Here is a 16571-nt window from a genome sequence, read left to right on the forward strand (position 1 = left end):
CATTGTACTGACACATTATTTTTTTTTGAATTTTTGAAATTTATTTTTTATACAGCAGGTTCTTATTAGTTATCCATTTTATACATATTAGTGTATACATGTCAACCCCAATCTCCCAATTCATCACACCACCACCACTACCCCGGCCACTTTCCCCCCTTGGTGTCCATATGTTTGTTCTCTACATGTGTCTCTATTTCTGCCCTGCAAACTAGTTCATCTGTACCATTTTTCTAGGTTCCACATATATGCATTAATATATGATATTTGTTTTTCTCTTTCTGACTTACTTCACTCTGTATGACAGTTTCTAGATCCATCCACGTCTCTACAAATGACCCAATTTCGTTCCTTTTTATGGCTGAGTAATATTCCATTGTATATATGTACCACATCTTCTTTATCCATTCGTCTATCGATGGACATTTAGGTTGCTTCCGTGACCTGGCTATTGTAAATAGTGCTGAAATGAACATTGGGGTGCATGTGTCTTTTTGAATTACGGTTTTCTCTGGGTATATGCCCAGTAGTGGGATTGCTGGGTCGTATGGTATTTCTATTTTTAGTTTCTTAAGGAACCTCCATACTGTTCTCCATAGTGGCTGTATCAATTTACATTCCCACCAACAGTGCAAGAGGGTTCCCTTTTCTCCACACCCTCTCCAGCATTTGTTGTTTGTAGATTTTCTGATGATGTCCATTCTAACTGGTGTGAGGTGATACCTCCTTGTAGTTTTGATTTGTATTTCTCTAATAATTAGTGATGTTGAGCAGCTTTACATGTGACACATTATTTTTAATACCAACAATTCAAATCAGTCACTCATTCAGGCTCAGACTTCAGAAACTCAGCAGGATTATCTAAAATTTAAATTATAAAATGCTTTTGAAAAGAAATCTTATTTTATTTCTTTTAGTGTATGTCAACTCAATAATTTAATAAATTATTAATGAATAATTTAACAAATTATTTCTTGGTGGAGGACTTCAGGGAGGCAGGAGAGGAACTAACATTGAGAATCTATCAACCGCCAGGCACTGCCTTTCATAGTGGACCTCGGCAAAGCCTAGATGGGGAACCTGGGGCTCAGAGAAGGGAGGTAACATGGCCGAGGCCATCTGAGCAAGTGCAGAACCTAGGACTCAGACTGGACTTCTAGATTCTAAAACCTGTGATTCTCCATTGCTTTCTCACTCTGAAATCTAATCAGCTTGAAAAGGATTTAGAATCATACAGCATCGAACACAAACACAACTCTTAAATATCTCTTAAAGTAAGCTTTTAAAACTATAACAAGATAATACATTTGACTAAATTAAAAATGTTTACAGTATTACCTTTTGCCAAATGGGAAAAAAGTCAAGAGATGAGTGACAAGCTGGGGGAAATATTTGCAATTCATATTATAGAAAAAGGACTAATTTTCTTAGTACATAAAGATCTGCTACAAACCAATAAGGAAAAGACAAATACCCAAAGAGAAAGCAAAAAGGATATGAACAAAAGGGAATATGAATCACTCTAAAACGTGAAAATATGTTCTACATTTCCCCTACTAAAAGAAATGAAAATTAAAACTACAAGAAATTCAACATTCAGGTTATCAGACACCAAAAGGTTAAAACAGCATTATGTTACCTGGGGGTCGAGGAAGGAGCACTCTCATATAATAACGATGTGAGTATGACCATATGGAAATACATTCTTATAATTTGCAGTAGTTATGTTCTATAAATTCACCATGAACACTGAATTAGCAAATACTGAGCCACCGCTCCCAAGGAAAATACAGGGTTAGGTTCCTGCAAGTCTCTGGTCACAGCATTTTCAATCGATAAGTAAACTTATTTTATGTGTGTTTCTGTTTAAAGATATCTTATTTAATATATGTTTTTATAACTAATTAATTTTATGCAGTATTTCTTTATAATAATACACTAGCCAAGAAGAGCTTAACATTTTCCTGACCCTGGATGACCTGCCCATGAATTTCTTTGGCTTTCAGCCTCACAATAATGCTGTCCCTTATGCTCTTTTTATCGGTTGTCATCTCATGAATCTGTAAGTTTTGCTACTTTTCCAGCTCAAATTTTTCCCCACTCTGTCCGTGCCCACAAATGACTTGGGAAAGTGCCGGGAGTATTGATCTTTCAATTACAAGTAAATTTCAGAAAGTAAGAAAATTCACAAATACGAATCTGCAAATAATGAGGATAGACTCTTTTTCTCAAAATGACATACCCTTTGACCTAGCAATTCTACTTTTAGGTATTTAGTCTACAGATATGCCTTTACATGTACAAAATAACATCTTTACACAGAGATTCACTGAAGTAGTTCTAATTAGGAAGAAACTGGAAATAGCATGGTTGCCTTTTGGTGGGAGCATATATGAAGAACAATGGTACCCTACACAATGGAATACTATTCAAGTAATTAAGAACAAAGAGAAAGTTCTACATGGATGATATGGAACCATCCACACTAAGTGTTTTTTCAAACTTTTTGCCATGAACCACAGTAAAACCAAAACAAAACCAAAAAAGCCCCACACACTGTCACTTAGTACATGGGTTCTTTATATTCTACGCACTACAATTAAAAAATTCTGCTCATGACTCACTAAATTAGACCTCATTAATGTGACATGCTACAGTTGGAAAAAACACTAATCTGCAAAATATATAGTTTATCTAAAAGAAAAGGAAAGGTGGAGAAAGACATATAAAGATAGTGCTGCCATTTTTGTGAAAGAAAATAAAAGGGCACCATGGATGACAATGTTTGTAAATACATGAGATGTCTCTGGAAGAAAGTCTTGGGAAGCAGCAACAGCAGTTACCGCTAGAGAGGGAACTTGTGATTAAGGAAGTTGAGAGGGGGGCAACCTACTTTTCATCATACATCCCTTCTGAAACTTTTGAATTTTGCCCTGTTTTCAGTTATGTCCTATTTTTTTTTAAATACACCTAGGAATCTCAATTACCTTGTTAATCTAATTTATCTATGAAGAATTAATTTCTTCCCTGTTTAGATTATGACATTCTGAAATACACTGAAATTTGACATAATGACATGTTACCATATATTTTTAATTGCCCTTCATGAGAATGCTTTATTATGATGTGAAACTGACTGGATGCTTTCAAATTGTTTCATGTTTTGTGACTACCTAAAACACGAACAAATCTTATGAAGGGGCATGAATAAACCCCTACTTAAATTTATACTGGCCACATATATATAGAACGAAACCTGCTATGTTCAAAGAGCAATCAAAACAAAACAAAGCAAATACTTATTTCCATTTGAAATAAAAAATGCCAAAACCATCATAAGTTTTTAAAAATAAGAAAACATTTATTTGTCTCAAGGGTAAAGCTTCTCTCACAAAGATCTCTCAAAATTGTTTAATTAAGTCAATTTATAATTAAAACCTAGTCAAGAGTAGTACAAAGTTTGCTCAAATACAATTACATAGAAGAAAAACTAAAATGTTAAACCCTACTCAGTACAAAAGTAGCATTTCTTACCATCAGTGATATCTAGAAGTCTATAATTTATTTCTTAATTTTCAATCTAAAATTGTCTCCTACACTAAAAAATTGAATTTTATGGAACAGTATTTAAAAAATGATTCTAATAATAATACAAACTGGGCAGATGCTATATCATAGTACCAGAATTTTTCCCTGTGTAATTATTGCATGTAGGGGACCACGAACTCAAGCAACGTGCAGGGTTTATGAGTGGCCTGGAGTGGCACGTCTGAGCCTGTGAATGTGCTGTCTGAAATAGTGTTCGGTGTGGTCAAGCTCAAGCTGATTTCCATTTAGGGAAGCCCTGGCCTCTCGGTGATGACCACGCTCCTTTGGTAGTGGCTGGTGACTATTTACACCTCAACTACTGATTTGAAAAAGGCTTTTGTTTTTTAGAAAGCCAAAGCCCAGGGATGGTGAGGCTACTGGAAATGTCCAGATCATGAAAAGACCTCCATCAGAAAACATTAAGAACACCTAAAGCTATGGGTTTAACATATGAAAGATGGACACGGGGATTTGGCAGGATTCTTCTCCACCAAGTGACTTCACATCATGTCCCAACACACCAGCACGATGTGAAAAACCGTCAACACTACTGATCCTGTTCCAGTGCCAGAGAACAGATTAGGTGTGGATGTGCTGTACGTGTGTTCCTCAAGAATGGCAAGTTAATGGCCTTACAGGGACAGTTGGAATGGATCTGTACATAATCTTAGAGGCCAGCCTGTCTGGAAAGTTGTATTTAATGCTTTGGAACAAATGAATTCACGTAGGGGTATAATGTCCGAGAGCAGCCCCACTTCAGTCTAGGGTCCCCCCACTGCCTGAGACATGTTGAGTCACATGTCATCCTGTTTAAATTAAGTCAAACAAAATTTCCTTACCAGAGCTGCAAAGCAAGTTTTTTCTATTCAAACAGATTCTCTTTTTTTGACCAGAGAGAAGCCCTCAGCCACCTTTTTTTTTAAAAAAAAAGTTGTTCTCCAATTGTTGTTAACAACCCCCAGCTGCACTGGCTCACACACCCATTTCAAACCTCTCTGCCTGGCTTCATATCCCAGACTTTCTTGCAAGGAAAACAAAACTCTAAAATCAGAACCGTCTTGGGCTGGGCAGTTGCCAAGTCAGCTGCCACTCCTTAGCCCTAGGTCAAATGGCTTACCCTAGGACATTTTGCATAGTGTTTAAGTTACTCCTTATTAAATAAAGATAAATTCATTTTTAAAATGGGAAGGAAGAGGAACTGTAAATAGAACAATTTCTTCTTGTCTCTGCAGATTTCCCCCGGGTGGTGAGGTTCTTTATAACCCAGTAGGGGGTTCATTCAAGGATGCTTTACTGTCCTGACATGGAATCCTTAAGATTCATGTAATGCATGTCCCATTATGGCCATGAAGTAGCTTTGAGTTGGCTTGCTGCCCTGAAAAACTTTCACCACTGAACTGTCTGGGGAGCTATGGGGATGGAGTTCTATAGAAGTCCACTTATGCTAAGCCAAGAAAATAATTATTCCCTCTTTCCAAGGCTCACTCCATTTGTTCAAGACTAAAGAAAGATGCTGACTGAAAAAGGAAGAGAGGGATGTGGGTCAAAGAGTAAAACAAGCCCCAAAGGACATTTCAATTCTCTTCCTATTTTATCATTTTATTGTATTAGAAACTGACGAAATAAGTGGCCAATGGCTGGGACTTGGAAGTTCTCTGCTGAAGAGAAAAGCATTCAGTGAAACAAGTTATATTGAAACATGATTTCATTCATTCAACAAATATTTTTTTAGGATTTGTTTCATACTAAGGTGATCTACATTACATTTTGAGCAGATGAAAACTGACTATAAAATTTGTCAAAATGTTTTCCTGAGAGTTTTAGGAGAACCAAAGTAATAAGAATTACATAATCACTAGAATTCTGCTCATAAATCTTTGTATTCTTTATTTCAGATGGAAAACTTTGTGGCAAAAAAAAAAAAAAGACTATATAGTTAGATTATAGCTAGAAGTATACTTCTCATGATGAAGAAAAAAATTACAGACGAAAATCTATTTCCAATCTTTTTAAAGTGTATTAGTAATATTTAACAGAAGAAAAGTTCTGTTATAAAGCAAACAAAGCAAATGATAGCTTTTTGTAATCAACACTTTTGTATTTTAAAAATGAAAACCAGTTCTGAAAAATATAAATCTCAGAGCACTACCGCAACAGGTTAATGCAACTCAGTTGTTGAAAAGTTTAAATATCATGTCTGCCTTATTCACTTTGCATCTAAGAATGTTACTTAATTCGCTTCTTTCCATCTGATCCTTAAATAAGAACCAAAATGCCAGCCTATCTCTTAAGACTGTAGCGAAGATGTAACAGTCCCAAAGCATTGCTGAGGCGCTAAAGAAATAAGCTTCCAACCATGACCCTGGACCCTCTTACAGAACAAAGTTTTAGTTATATTTTTAAGACAAGGTATTAACATCAGTAACCAACCGTAAGTAACTCTTTTCCCACTACCAGTCTAATAACTAATTTGCCTTCTCTTTGAGGGTTATTTTTATGATCGTGTAAGCCCAGCAGAATGCCTAGTCATAAGTGCTCGTGGTGGCATGTGTCATGAAATGGAAATAAGGGATATTGCTGGGCCCCGAGAACGAAGCTCCTTTGAAGTACATGTGTTTATATGTGCTCACCAAAATTTTAATGCCAGTAAAATCAAAAGGCGGTTTGGAATTTTAACTTACAGTAAAATGACCTTTTATCTTTTTAATGTTCCAGGAAGCATCAATTCAATCTAACAATTTTTATTTTTAAATCATGGCAAGTTTTCATAACAGTGACAAGAAGAATACTGGATAAAGAACTTTGCCTGATCTGAAAAGAAGGGAGGATGCCCATTTCAGTTCTCATTGGTAACTGAAGAACAGTTGATTTGATCGAGCTAAGTCTAAAATGATAAAGGGACTCATTATCCTTTCAGGTAATCATGTTAAGAAACTGCAAAAATTCTCACAGAAGAAATCACCTGCTACAACATTGATATAAAGTTCAGATAGGCCCACATGGGGGCTTCAGAGATATGGGTAATGGGCAATTTCTTAAGCTGGGTGGTGGGTCCACAGGTGTTCATTTCACTATTATCCTTTATAACTTACAAATTTATTACATTCTTTTAAAAATACATGAAACATTTCACAATAAAGATGAAAACCCAGGGAAAAAAAAGGAGTAGCTGGACAGCAGAAACAATATCATGCACAAAACTTAATTATCAGCACCATGAACATATTCCTGGGCAGCAAAGAACCTGAAGTTACTCCCTGAGTGAGGTGAGGGTGACTTGATGGGAAAGTAACAATTACTACGTGTGCTCATCAGATGACCAAGCTCGAGCTGAAGTGTGGGCCTTCAATCTATTTAGCAAGAAGGCCTGCAACACAGACAGGCTTGGCGCGAAGGCCACTGGCCGAACATACAGCGTTTTCACCCTTACTAGCCCCTATGTCTCCTGTCTTGAATTGCTTAAGATTTTCCTTAAATATATGGAGTCTATTTCGCATTGATCCTCATACTCACTGCTTCCTATTAACCACTCTAAGGTAGGAACCTCTGAACTTCACAGGGTCTGTCAGGCTTCCCATCAGCACAGTGAGGGCAGGCTACAAGGGAAAAAAATGCACCCATATAGTGAGATTGGTTGTTCATGCCATATATTTGCATATATTCTAATTACTTGTATTGACTCATACGCTTAAAATGGAAAAGAATTTTCTCCACTGGAAGGCTTGATATGCCTTTGTTTATACAATTATTAACCATACTATATACAGCAACCTCAATAAAGCACTTCTGTAGAGGCCTGGAAAACATGTAATTGTACTTTAGCAGGTAAAAATATATTGGTTTTTTTCTCTAAAAGCAGAGAGAAAATTAATGATTTTCAGCTGTTTCATTCCAGGAACAAGCATTTGCTTTGTGTTAAAGCAGTGATTTGTAGGCTGGGCTTTGCCAGCATCTCATGATCTGGGGGGGTGGGAGTTGGTGGTATGGGTGTTGCAAACACATTCTCGTCCAAATTGTCCTTTTACAAGGCTGCTTGCAAAGGCTGTCTTCTGGGATCCGCTTAAACTGTCTCCAAATCTTCTTGTTCCCCGACACTCATCATTATCCAACATTTCCGACCCATATTGTTTGTTTGTTAAGAGCATGTGAGGATATTTTATGTGACATTTCACTTTTCTGGAATAGTGGTCAATTTCTTTTAAAAATATCTGCTAAATAATCACGAAAGAAATTCCATGTGGCACTTAATTTATTCCTCCAATAATTCCTGGGAGCCTACAGTGGAGGGTGGGTACAAAGCTGGATATGACCCAGTCCTTGCACTCCAATGATTCACTATCTGGTGGTGTGATGCTCAGAGACAGGAACCTTCTTTAAGATATTTCCAACCTCTGTAACCCTCCATGTGAGTCACTGGGGCTCAAAGACCTGTGACCTATTTCTTTCAAATAACTCAGTTCCAAAAAAAAAGGTTAAGAAGTGCTGGCCTAGAGGGAGGGGCAGACATTTTAATACATGTCTAAGATGTCATGGTGACTGTTACAAAGGACAGAAATTATATGTTGCAAAAAGAGCACAAGGAAGGAACAAATCACCTGGGGAAAGGGCTTCCAAAGGATTCTGAGGAGATTCCTATCTGTCCTGGGTCTTAAAGAAGGAATGTAATTAGCTCAGGGCTTTCCAAGCACAGGTAATAATAGCATGTGAAAGTTACTGGGGGAAAAATATGACCCTTTGGAAGAAGACCAAGCAATTTGGAGTTGCCAGAACTCAGGTCATCGGAGATGAGTGGAGAAAAAGGAGGACTAGTAGGAAATGACACTGAAAGCATGTTCTGGAGCCAGATCAGGGAGGGCTTTTCCCAGCAAGTGATTTGGGCATTTCCCATCTATCTTCTAGGGAAATGTCCAGCAGAGGTAGGAGTGAGTGTGACCGTGTGTGTGTTTCCTCATTGAAGAATTAAATGTAGGGAACATGGGAGCGATAGTAAGAGATACATGTTTTGTTTTATTTTAGCATACATAGAAAGTTATTCAACATTTAGTTTAAACTTGTATTACACTAGTTACATATACTTCTGCGGCTCTTGTTTTGGCCACCACCCCTCTGATCCTGGGGTTGGTGTGGCTCTCTAAGCCACAATTCGGTCAGGTTCTCATTTTGGCTCTTTCTGCTTCAGGGGGCAGCCTGCTTCTCCCCCGACTGCCCCTGTTTCTGAGCCCGTGGTCAGGTTCTCTGGGCCACTACAGATGTATGATAGAGGGAGAGACGTCTGGTGGCAGGATGGAGGTTGGAGACAGATAGAGGTGGGGAGCCTAGAGGTTGGGGAGGCTTAGGAGACAGTCTGCAAAAGAGTGATTAGGGGCCTGCAAAGTAAAAGGGCGCCGATCACATTTGTCCAAGAGGATCCCAAAGCAGAGAAGTGGAATCACTGATGCAAACGGAAGTCTTGACAGCCTGAGCTGCCTAAAGATGCAACAGAGCTCCTGATTTGACACTGTAGTTCTTTAGACAAACCAGAGGACCATTTGGCAGTGAAAGCATTTAAAAGGTTTATTTGTTATCTATCGCTGTATACATAAATTACCCCAAACTGTAGCAGTTTAAAACAATAAACATTTATTATCTCAGTTTCTGTGGATAAGGAGTTCAGGAGTGGCTGTGTTGGGTGGTTCTTTTTTAGGATCTCATGAGATTTCAGTCTAGAAATCTGCCCAGGGCCTCAGGCATCTGCAGGCTCACTCGGGGCTGAGGCTGTTGGCAGGAAGCCCCAGCGCCTCGCTGGCTGTTGGAAGGCGGTCATAGTTTTTTTGCCAAAGGGGCCTTTCCTTGGTGCTGCTTGAGTGTCCTCATGACATGGCAGCTGGTCTTTCGTGAAGTGAGTGATCCAACCGGGAAAGCGAGAAGGAAGGCCCACTGCCTTTTCTGACCTTGCCTCAGAAGTCACACATTGTCACTCTGACATATTGGAAGAGAGTCACAAGTGGAGAGGAATTAAGCTCCATCTCTCTCGAACAGTTTATGGACATAACGAGGTCACACAAGAGGACTTTGAAAGTTCCTCTCTACCTGAGATCCTCCAACTGTATTCATGAATCAGTAAACAAAGGACAAACCTTGAAAGGGCACGTATTTGAGTCATCCCACTCTAGAAGCGGCCCACTGGGGCCCTTGTAATTGATGTATTTGTCAAGAGGGGAGGCTGGGTAATGGCTTCCTGGAAACTCCATCAAGTAGCGATGGGGTCTGATTGAAACTGCTTTTGTGGCGTAATGGAAATGCTATTGATGATTTTCAGAAAACAGTGAATATGGAAAAAGCTCAAGTTAGAGATTGTTTTGATTATACTATTCTTGGGACAAAAAAAGTGATCGAACAATATACAGCAGTTAAGTGTTTTGTGTGTTGTTTTTTTTTTTAATTTGGGGAATTGTTTTGTTTTATTTGGATGTGTAGGAAAGGAAGATTTCTGAGCCTCCTGGTTACTAGATATTACCAAACATTAAGGAACCACGAGTTTATGAAGTTATACTTTCATGAGAGTTTTATAAAGTGATAAATGAGAAGTCATGGTCCAAACATGAAGCAAATTAAGTTGCGGCCTGATCTGGAGCAATTAACTTGGTAAAGCACAGGAGAACCCACTTGAGCTTGATGTTTGAAACATTCTCCCTTTACAGGCAGAGGCTTATGGCAGACACTTCCCTTCTGATGGGTCTAATCTTCCACTACTGGAATCTGCAGTGAATAATATTTATATAATCTTGATACTGTCAATGCTGGTACTAATTGTCACTGTTTGGGATCAACATCTAATCAGAGCATAGAAGGCAAGCTGCCTGTAGGACAGAATGCAAATGTTACTATCTATGACAATAATGGTATGGTTGCTAGAGGTTGAGGTGAGGGTTGGGAGTCAGGGAGGAAGAGGAAGGAAACTTACATAGTCCAAGGGGTGAGGGATGGTTGGCAGAGATAATAGAAAGTTGCTGAATCAAGAAATAGTGCATTACAGTTGAAATAAAATATAATAAATATACGATTTCAAGTTAGAGTTCTCACAAAAGTCATGTGGAAGGGCTTCCCTGGTGGCGCAGTGGTTGAGAATCCGCCTGCCAATGCAGGTGACATGGGTTCGATCCCTGGTCCGGGAAGATCCCACATGCCGCGGAGCAAGCTCGTGTGCCACAACTACTGAGCCTGTGCTCTAGAGCCCGTGAGCCACAACTACTGAGCCTGCGTGCTGCAACTACTGAAGCCTGTGTGCCTAGAGCCCGTGCTCTACAATGAGAGAAGCCACTGCAATGAGAAGCCCGTGCACCGCAACGAAGAGTAGCCCCAGCGCAAGAAAGAAAGAAAGAAAGAAAGAAAGGAAAGAAAGGAAGGAAGGAAGGAAGGAAGGAAGGAAGGAAGGAAGGAAGGAAGGAAGGAAGGAAGGAAGGAAGAAAAGAAAAGAAAAGAAAAGAAAAGAAAAGAAAAGAAAAGAAAAGAAAAGAAAAGAAAAGAAAAGAAAAGAAAAGAAAAGAAAAGAAAAAAAGTCATGTGGAAAGGTGGTGGGGAATGGTATGAGCTATGTTCATAATTTTTTCCCCCAAAGGAGTCACTAGTTACTGATTGAGAAACAGAAGCATAAGCACATTCTATAGAGTGAAGGTGAATCCCGTGAGAAGAACCAGAATCAGAAGCAGGCGGCTCTGGGAACTGGGTGGCAAAGGTGACTTTCACATCTTCTTTCTATCCTTCTGTTCCACGTTTACTTTCTCACCACCCACTGAACATATGTAACTTTCTTAAAGCAAAATATGTAAAAACCCACGTCATTGGTAGCACCTATAAGTTGACAGGAGCCTAAGTTCACCAGGTTTTAGTAGATAAACTTCACAAACATCAGTTCCTCTAGCTAACTTTAACAAATGGCAAGATTTCACTTATTTCATAAATTGACAGTTTTCATTCTTCTCCTTGAGACAGAGAGTAGGAATCAGTTTACAAATTACTACCTTGGTGATAAAAACTATTTAATATGAGTTAAAATTCTATGACTTATCCTTAAATATGCATTTCTATACTACACCACCAAAAATGAAAGGACAACCAAAAAAAAAACCCTTACAATTTTCAGGATTAACTTGAATGGACAAGAGTCCAGGCTCAGTAAAGTACAGAAACTCTATTCTAGCAACAGTCTATGAAGCAGTTTTAATAACTGTCCCCACCCTGCCTCCCAGTACTAAAGACTTATTCTGAGTTTTTATGGAAGGCCCAGGTACCTCCTCTGCATATTTTAAAAGCAAACTCCCTGCTACCTAACTGTGGAAGATATTCAAAGGTTTTGACAATGATTAAGATACCGAAGAAGCAAGTGGCTGCTTGCCTCAGTTTAACAAACGATGGCCATTAAAAACAAACAAACAAACAAACAAACAAAACATTTGCCAGGAGCAACCTGGGTACCAAGTGTAGTGGGTGGAAAGAGAAAGAAAATATAGCATGAAAAACAATGAAGTTGGTGATGAGAGTCCAGGTGGAGAAAGAGGCATTTTCTATAAAAGTGCATTTTTTTTTTCTTTGACAAATGAGAGGAGAGATTTTATGAAAGTTCTTCGGGCTTTTATAGAAAAAATACTTTTTATTCTCATAAGAACTGCTCAGTCTTCTATTTTACAGACTTATAAAACCTCAAGATATGTAGGGACTTGTACTACAGCAATTCACAACAATCATACAGTACAGATCAAGTACCAACCATACTTGATAAAAGGAATTTTACACAAAGAGCTGAAGTACCACATCCCTGAGAATGATTTGTAGTGCTTATATATATAAAAAAAAAAATACGTAGAGAAGAATGGATAACTAGAGTGCTATAACCATACGTAATGTAATACTATACAGCAATGAAACTGAACAAACTACTGTCACAAGTAACGTAGATGAATCTAACAGGTTTAACATTTCCTTGAAGACATCAGACACCAAGAATACATATTCTATGATTCCATTTATACAAAATATAAAATCAGATAGAACTAACCATGGTGTTAGAAGTCAGCATGGTAGTTAACTTTGAAAGGGGCAGAGACTGGGAGGGGTTATGTGGGAGCTTTTAGGGTTGCAGTAAAGTTCTATTTTTTATCTAGATGCTGGTCACATGGGTGGGTTCAGTTTGTAATATTTGCCACGCAGTTGTAGTTAACAATTTTTTCTGCGTGTACACTTCGATTAAAAAGTCAACTAAAAAAAAAATAACATATAGGGCTCCCTGCTAGCTTATGTGGCACCTTTATGCAGATTTTTTAAAGTGCGCCCCTCTGGATGAATGAATTAGAAAAAGGCACCCCCATGGGCAGAGGCAGCCCCACAAGTTTGTGCCATGGCAAACGGAGGGTGGGCTGGGCTCCATCCCCACTGGTATGCTTTGCTAGACACGAAATCACACATCTGGATGGACATCTGCAAATCTGCAAAATACTCATGGGACCCTTCCATAAGAAGGGCAGGGCAGATATCCTTATTGTACAGATGAGGAAGTGGCATAGAACAGTGAGAATAATGTGCAAAGGCATCACAGCTAATAAGCCATGGAGCCAGGGTGGGCTTCTAGGCCAGTAGCTCTTCACATGGTTCTGATTCCTTTTGGGGAGGGGAACAGGAAGAAGCTTCTCTCTATGTTACTGTGTATATTGTTATGGGTCATCTCCAACGCCCTGTCAAATAAGGCAGGGGATAAATACATGGTCCGATAGTCTTAATATTGGGCTTTAGTAAAGGTGCTAGGTGCTAAGTCCATTTGAAAAATATACTATAAGCATATACTCCGAAATGAATATTCACCTTGTAGATGTTGACCTAGGCAAAAAGGGCAGTGGAATAGAGATGTTTACATATCAATAGAGCAACCTGGCCCAACCATAGGTTAAAATGATCGGCTTAAGGATATAAATCTTTCCATCTCTTGGAAAAAATGAAAGAGAAAGACACCCACGTAATGTGTTTGTCTAACTTACCCAGAAGCGTCTGCTTATTTGGGGAGGAGTTAGGCTCTGCAGAACATCTGCAGGATCGGAGGACAATCACTCCTCCGAGCACGCCGTCTTCGCTGGCCAGGAAAGGTGAGCCTAGGCAGAAATGACTAGTGGTCATTTTCAGTTAATTTTACTCTTTTCCCTTTCAATTTTCATTTGATTACTGGAACAAACGTGTGGTATGAATAAGTTCTTGAAAGATGCCCACTTTCTGACACTCGCCATTGTTAGTACCTTGTACAGGCGGGATAGCAAAGGCAGGCTTGTGCCCGAACAGGCAAAGACAGTGCTAGACGCCTCCAAGAAGACTTGACTGGGGGTGGAGTGTGCATGACCGTATTCAGAATGGAATTGGAAACGCTGCCAGATTAAAGGCCCAAAACACAAATACAGGAAAAAATGCTCAGCAGCTCCCTTTGATCAGCTCTTAGGGATCACTTACCAGGCTCTCCCTGCTGTCAGAGGCATGCCACCAAAAGCTTTGATTTACTACCTTAAATTCAACTTTAAACAATAAGCCACAAACTTTATTACAGATATTTAAAAATGCTCCTGATGGTTTACACAAATAAGGGTGAAACTGTATTTCTATTATGAGAGTCTGGTGGTTAGAAACAACCATGCTTCGCAGAGATCTCACACAAACTAAACCATTGTGAGCATTTCAGGAACGTTGCTTTTTAAAACCCCTCATTTTTGCTCCCCAAGGACATCTTCTTCGAACATCTGGCATAGCAAGTGAGCACGTGGAGAACAAATGCAAAATGAGTCCAAGCACTATCAAAGAAAGTAATAAAAATAAAAACCAACCAAATTGGATTTGGGGGGAGCTTCTGGTTAAACTCAGTAGATTAAACACATGGATTTATCTCCACTCCTTTCTCAAATCCCAGTAAACTGGGGGAAAGGGAAGGGAAAAAAGGCACGGCCTAATAAGACAGAGAGAGAGAGACAAGAAAAAAACTGACCTTTTAGAAAACAGAAAGAAGACGGACAAGCAGTTGCTCACCTAGTGGACCTAGGAAAGCTGAAACCTAAGCTTCCATGGGTGGGGGGTGGGGGGGCGGGGAGGCTGGTTGGAGTCGAGGGACACCTGTAAGAAGCCATCCAGTTTTGTCATAAAACCGAAAAAGGACCAGAAATTGGAGGCATCAAGTTCTTCTGAAGGCAGGGGTGCAGGGTGGGCCTGGAATAAAGATGGTTGGTTGAGAGTGTCCCAAAGGATCCTCTAGACCAGGGGTTGGTAAACTATGACCTGCCTGCTCTAAGCCTGTTTTTGTGCTGTCTGCAAGCGAAGAGTGTTTTACATTTTAAACTTTTTTTTTAAGAGAGAGAAAAAGAGAAGGAAGAGGAAGAGAAGAATATGTGGTAGAGACCACAGTGTAGCCCACAAAGTTTAAAATCTACTCCCTGGCCCTTCATAGAAAAAGTTTGCCGACCCCTGACCTCGAGCCCCAGATTCCTACCTAGAGAGGAAGTTTCTTCTCCCTAATCCTAGAGAAAGCAGGACATTTACTCTCTAGAGATGCTGAACCAGAGGGACTTGAGACTTGGGGTCATCAGGCTCAGCCCAGGGCAGACGGGAGGCTCCACGCTGAAAACAGGGGCTAAAGGGGAGCCTTTATGTTAAACAGTGAAATAACCAGCTCCCTTCACTCACAGGCTCTCAGGATGCAAGAAGGTAGGCTGATATCCTCCAAGCAAGAGACTGGATAATTCCTTTCCAGTCTCAAGAGTATTTCCAATCTCAGTTCCAACCAGCTCAAGAGTAAAGACCTATTTGAGAGAACCTAAAAACATAGCTTGTCCTTGCCTTATGGGGAGGGCTTCCAGATGACAAGTGTGACTCATACACAGAAGGTTTTCAGGTCAGCTTCTTGGTACTTAGACAACCTAGGATCACTAGTTGTTCCCATTAGGCCTCCAGGAAACACAGAAAGCAAACAAGCAAAAACATAACAGAGGGAAAACTTAGGCAAACACTTTGATCAGAAGAACAATTAAAAAAAAAAAATGGGGCTTCCCTGGTGGTGCAGTGGTTGAGAATCTGCCTGCTAATGCAGGGGACACGGGTTCGAGCCCTGGTCTGGGAAGATCCCACATGCCGCGGAGCAACTAGGCCCGTGAGCCACAACTACTGAGCCTGCGCGTCTGGAGCCTGCGCTCCGTAACAAGAGAGGCCACGATAGTGAGAGGCCCGCGCACCGCGATGAAGAGTGGCCCCCGCTTGCCGTAACTAGAGAAAGCCCTAGCACAGAAACGAAGACCCAACATAGCAATCAATCAATCAATAAAATAAATCTTTAAAAAAAAAAAAAAATGGGGAGGTGGATTCCCTGGTGGTCCAGTGGTCAGGACTCAGCGCTTTCACTGCGAGGGCCGGTTTTGATCCCTGGTCGGGGAACTAAGATCCTGTAAGCTGCATGGTGCAGCCAAAAAAAAAGAAAAAGAAAAAAGAGAAACACAAAAAAGACAGAATGAGAAATGAGAGAAAAAAAAAATTTTAAATCAGAAGATCCAATACCTGAATAAGAGGAATTTCAAAGAGAGAAAATAAAAGAAATGAAAGGGAAGAAATTTCAAAAAATAATTAAAAAGCAATTCCAAGAATTGAAGGATGAGTGTTCAGACTGAAAAGGCTCATGAACCTCCCAGCACAACTCATGGGAAAAAAAAAAAAAAAGAGTGCCATGAAGACATATCACTATGAAATATCAAATACTGAGGAAAGAGAGAAAGGTCTAAACATTTCCAAATGGGGAAAAAAGATCACAGGGAAGGCAAGGGGATCATAATGGCATCGGATTTCTCAACAGCAACACTGGGAACTAGAAGATTAGGAGGTATTATCTTCAAAATGCTGAGAGAAAATTATTTCCAACCTAAAATTCTACCCTTGGCCAAAATGTCCATCAAGCATGAAAGGAGAATAAAGCTCAACAAAGTCTCAAAGAATTC

The 16571-nt window shown here is 39.7% G+C and overlaps 1 protein-coding gene and 1 long non-coding RNA gene across 13 annotated transcripts in view; one reads left to right on the forward strand and one right to left on the reverse strand.

Annotated features, from left to right (window-relative positions):
• Positions 1-10968, forward strand: part of LOC309644717 — a 74310-nt gene extending 63342 nt beyond the window's left edge. The window contains exon 2 of the long non-coding RNA XR_014254572.1: positions 59-10968. This is a non-coding gene — a long non-coding RNA (uncharacterized lncRNA). The remainder of the gene's footprint in view (positions 1-58) is intronic.
• Positions 1-16571, reverse strand: part of TASP1 (taspase 1) — a 385678-nt gene that overhangs the window by 181127 nt on the left and 187980 nt on the right. For 8 of the 12 annotated variants that reach the window (XR_014254563.1, XM_082428634.1, XM_082428635.1 and 5 more), the window contains one exon: positions 13596-13706. The exons of the other annotated variants lie outside the window; for them this stretch is intronic. Coding sequence is in view for 7 of the 8 variants with exons in the window: in XM_082428634.1 (XP_082284760.1) it covers positions 13596-13706 (111 nt within the window). In the remaining variant the exon portion in view is untranslated. The remainder of the gene's footprint in view (positions 1-13595; positions 13707-16571) is intronic. 12 annotated transcript variants of the gene reach the window in all.

The sequence above is a fragment of the Balaenoptera physalus genome, assembly GCF_965194825.1.
Source record: "Balaenoptera physalus genome assembly, chromosome: 16".
In the NCBI taxonomy this organism is placed as follows: domain Eukaryota; kingdom Metazoa; phylum Chordata; class Mammalia; order Artiodactyla; family Balaenopteridae; genus Balaenoptera; species Balaenoptera physalus.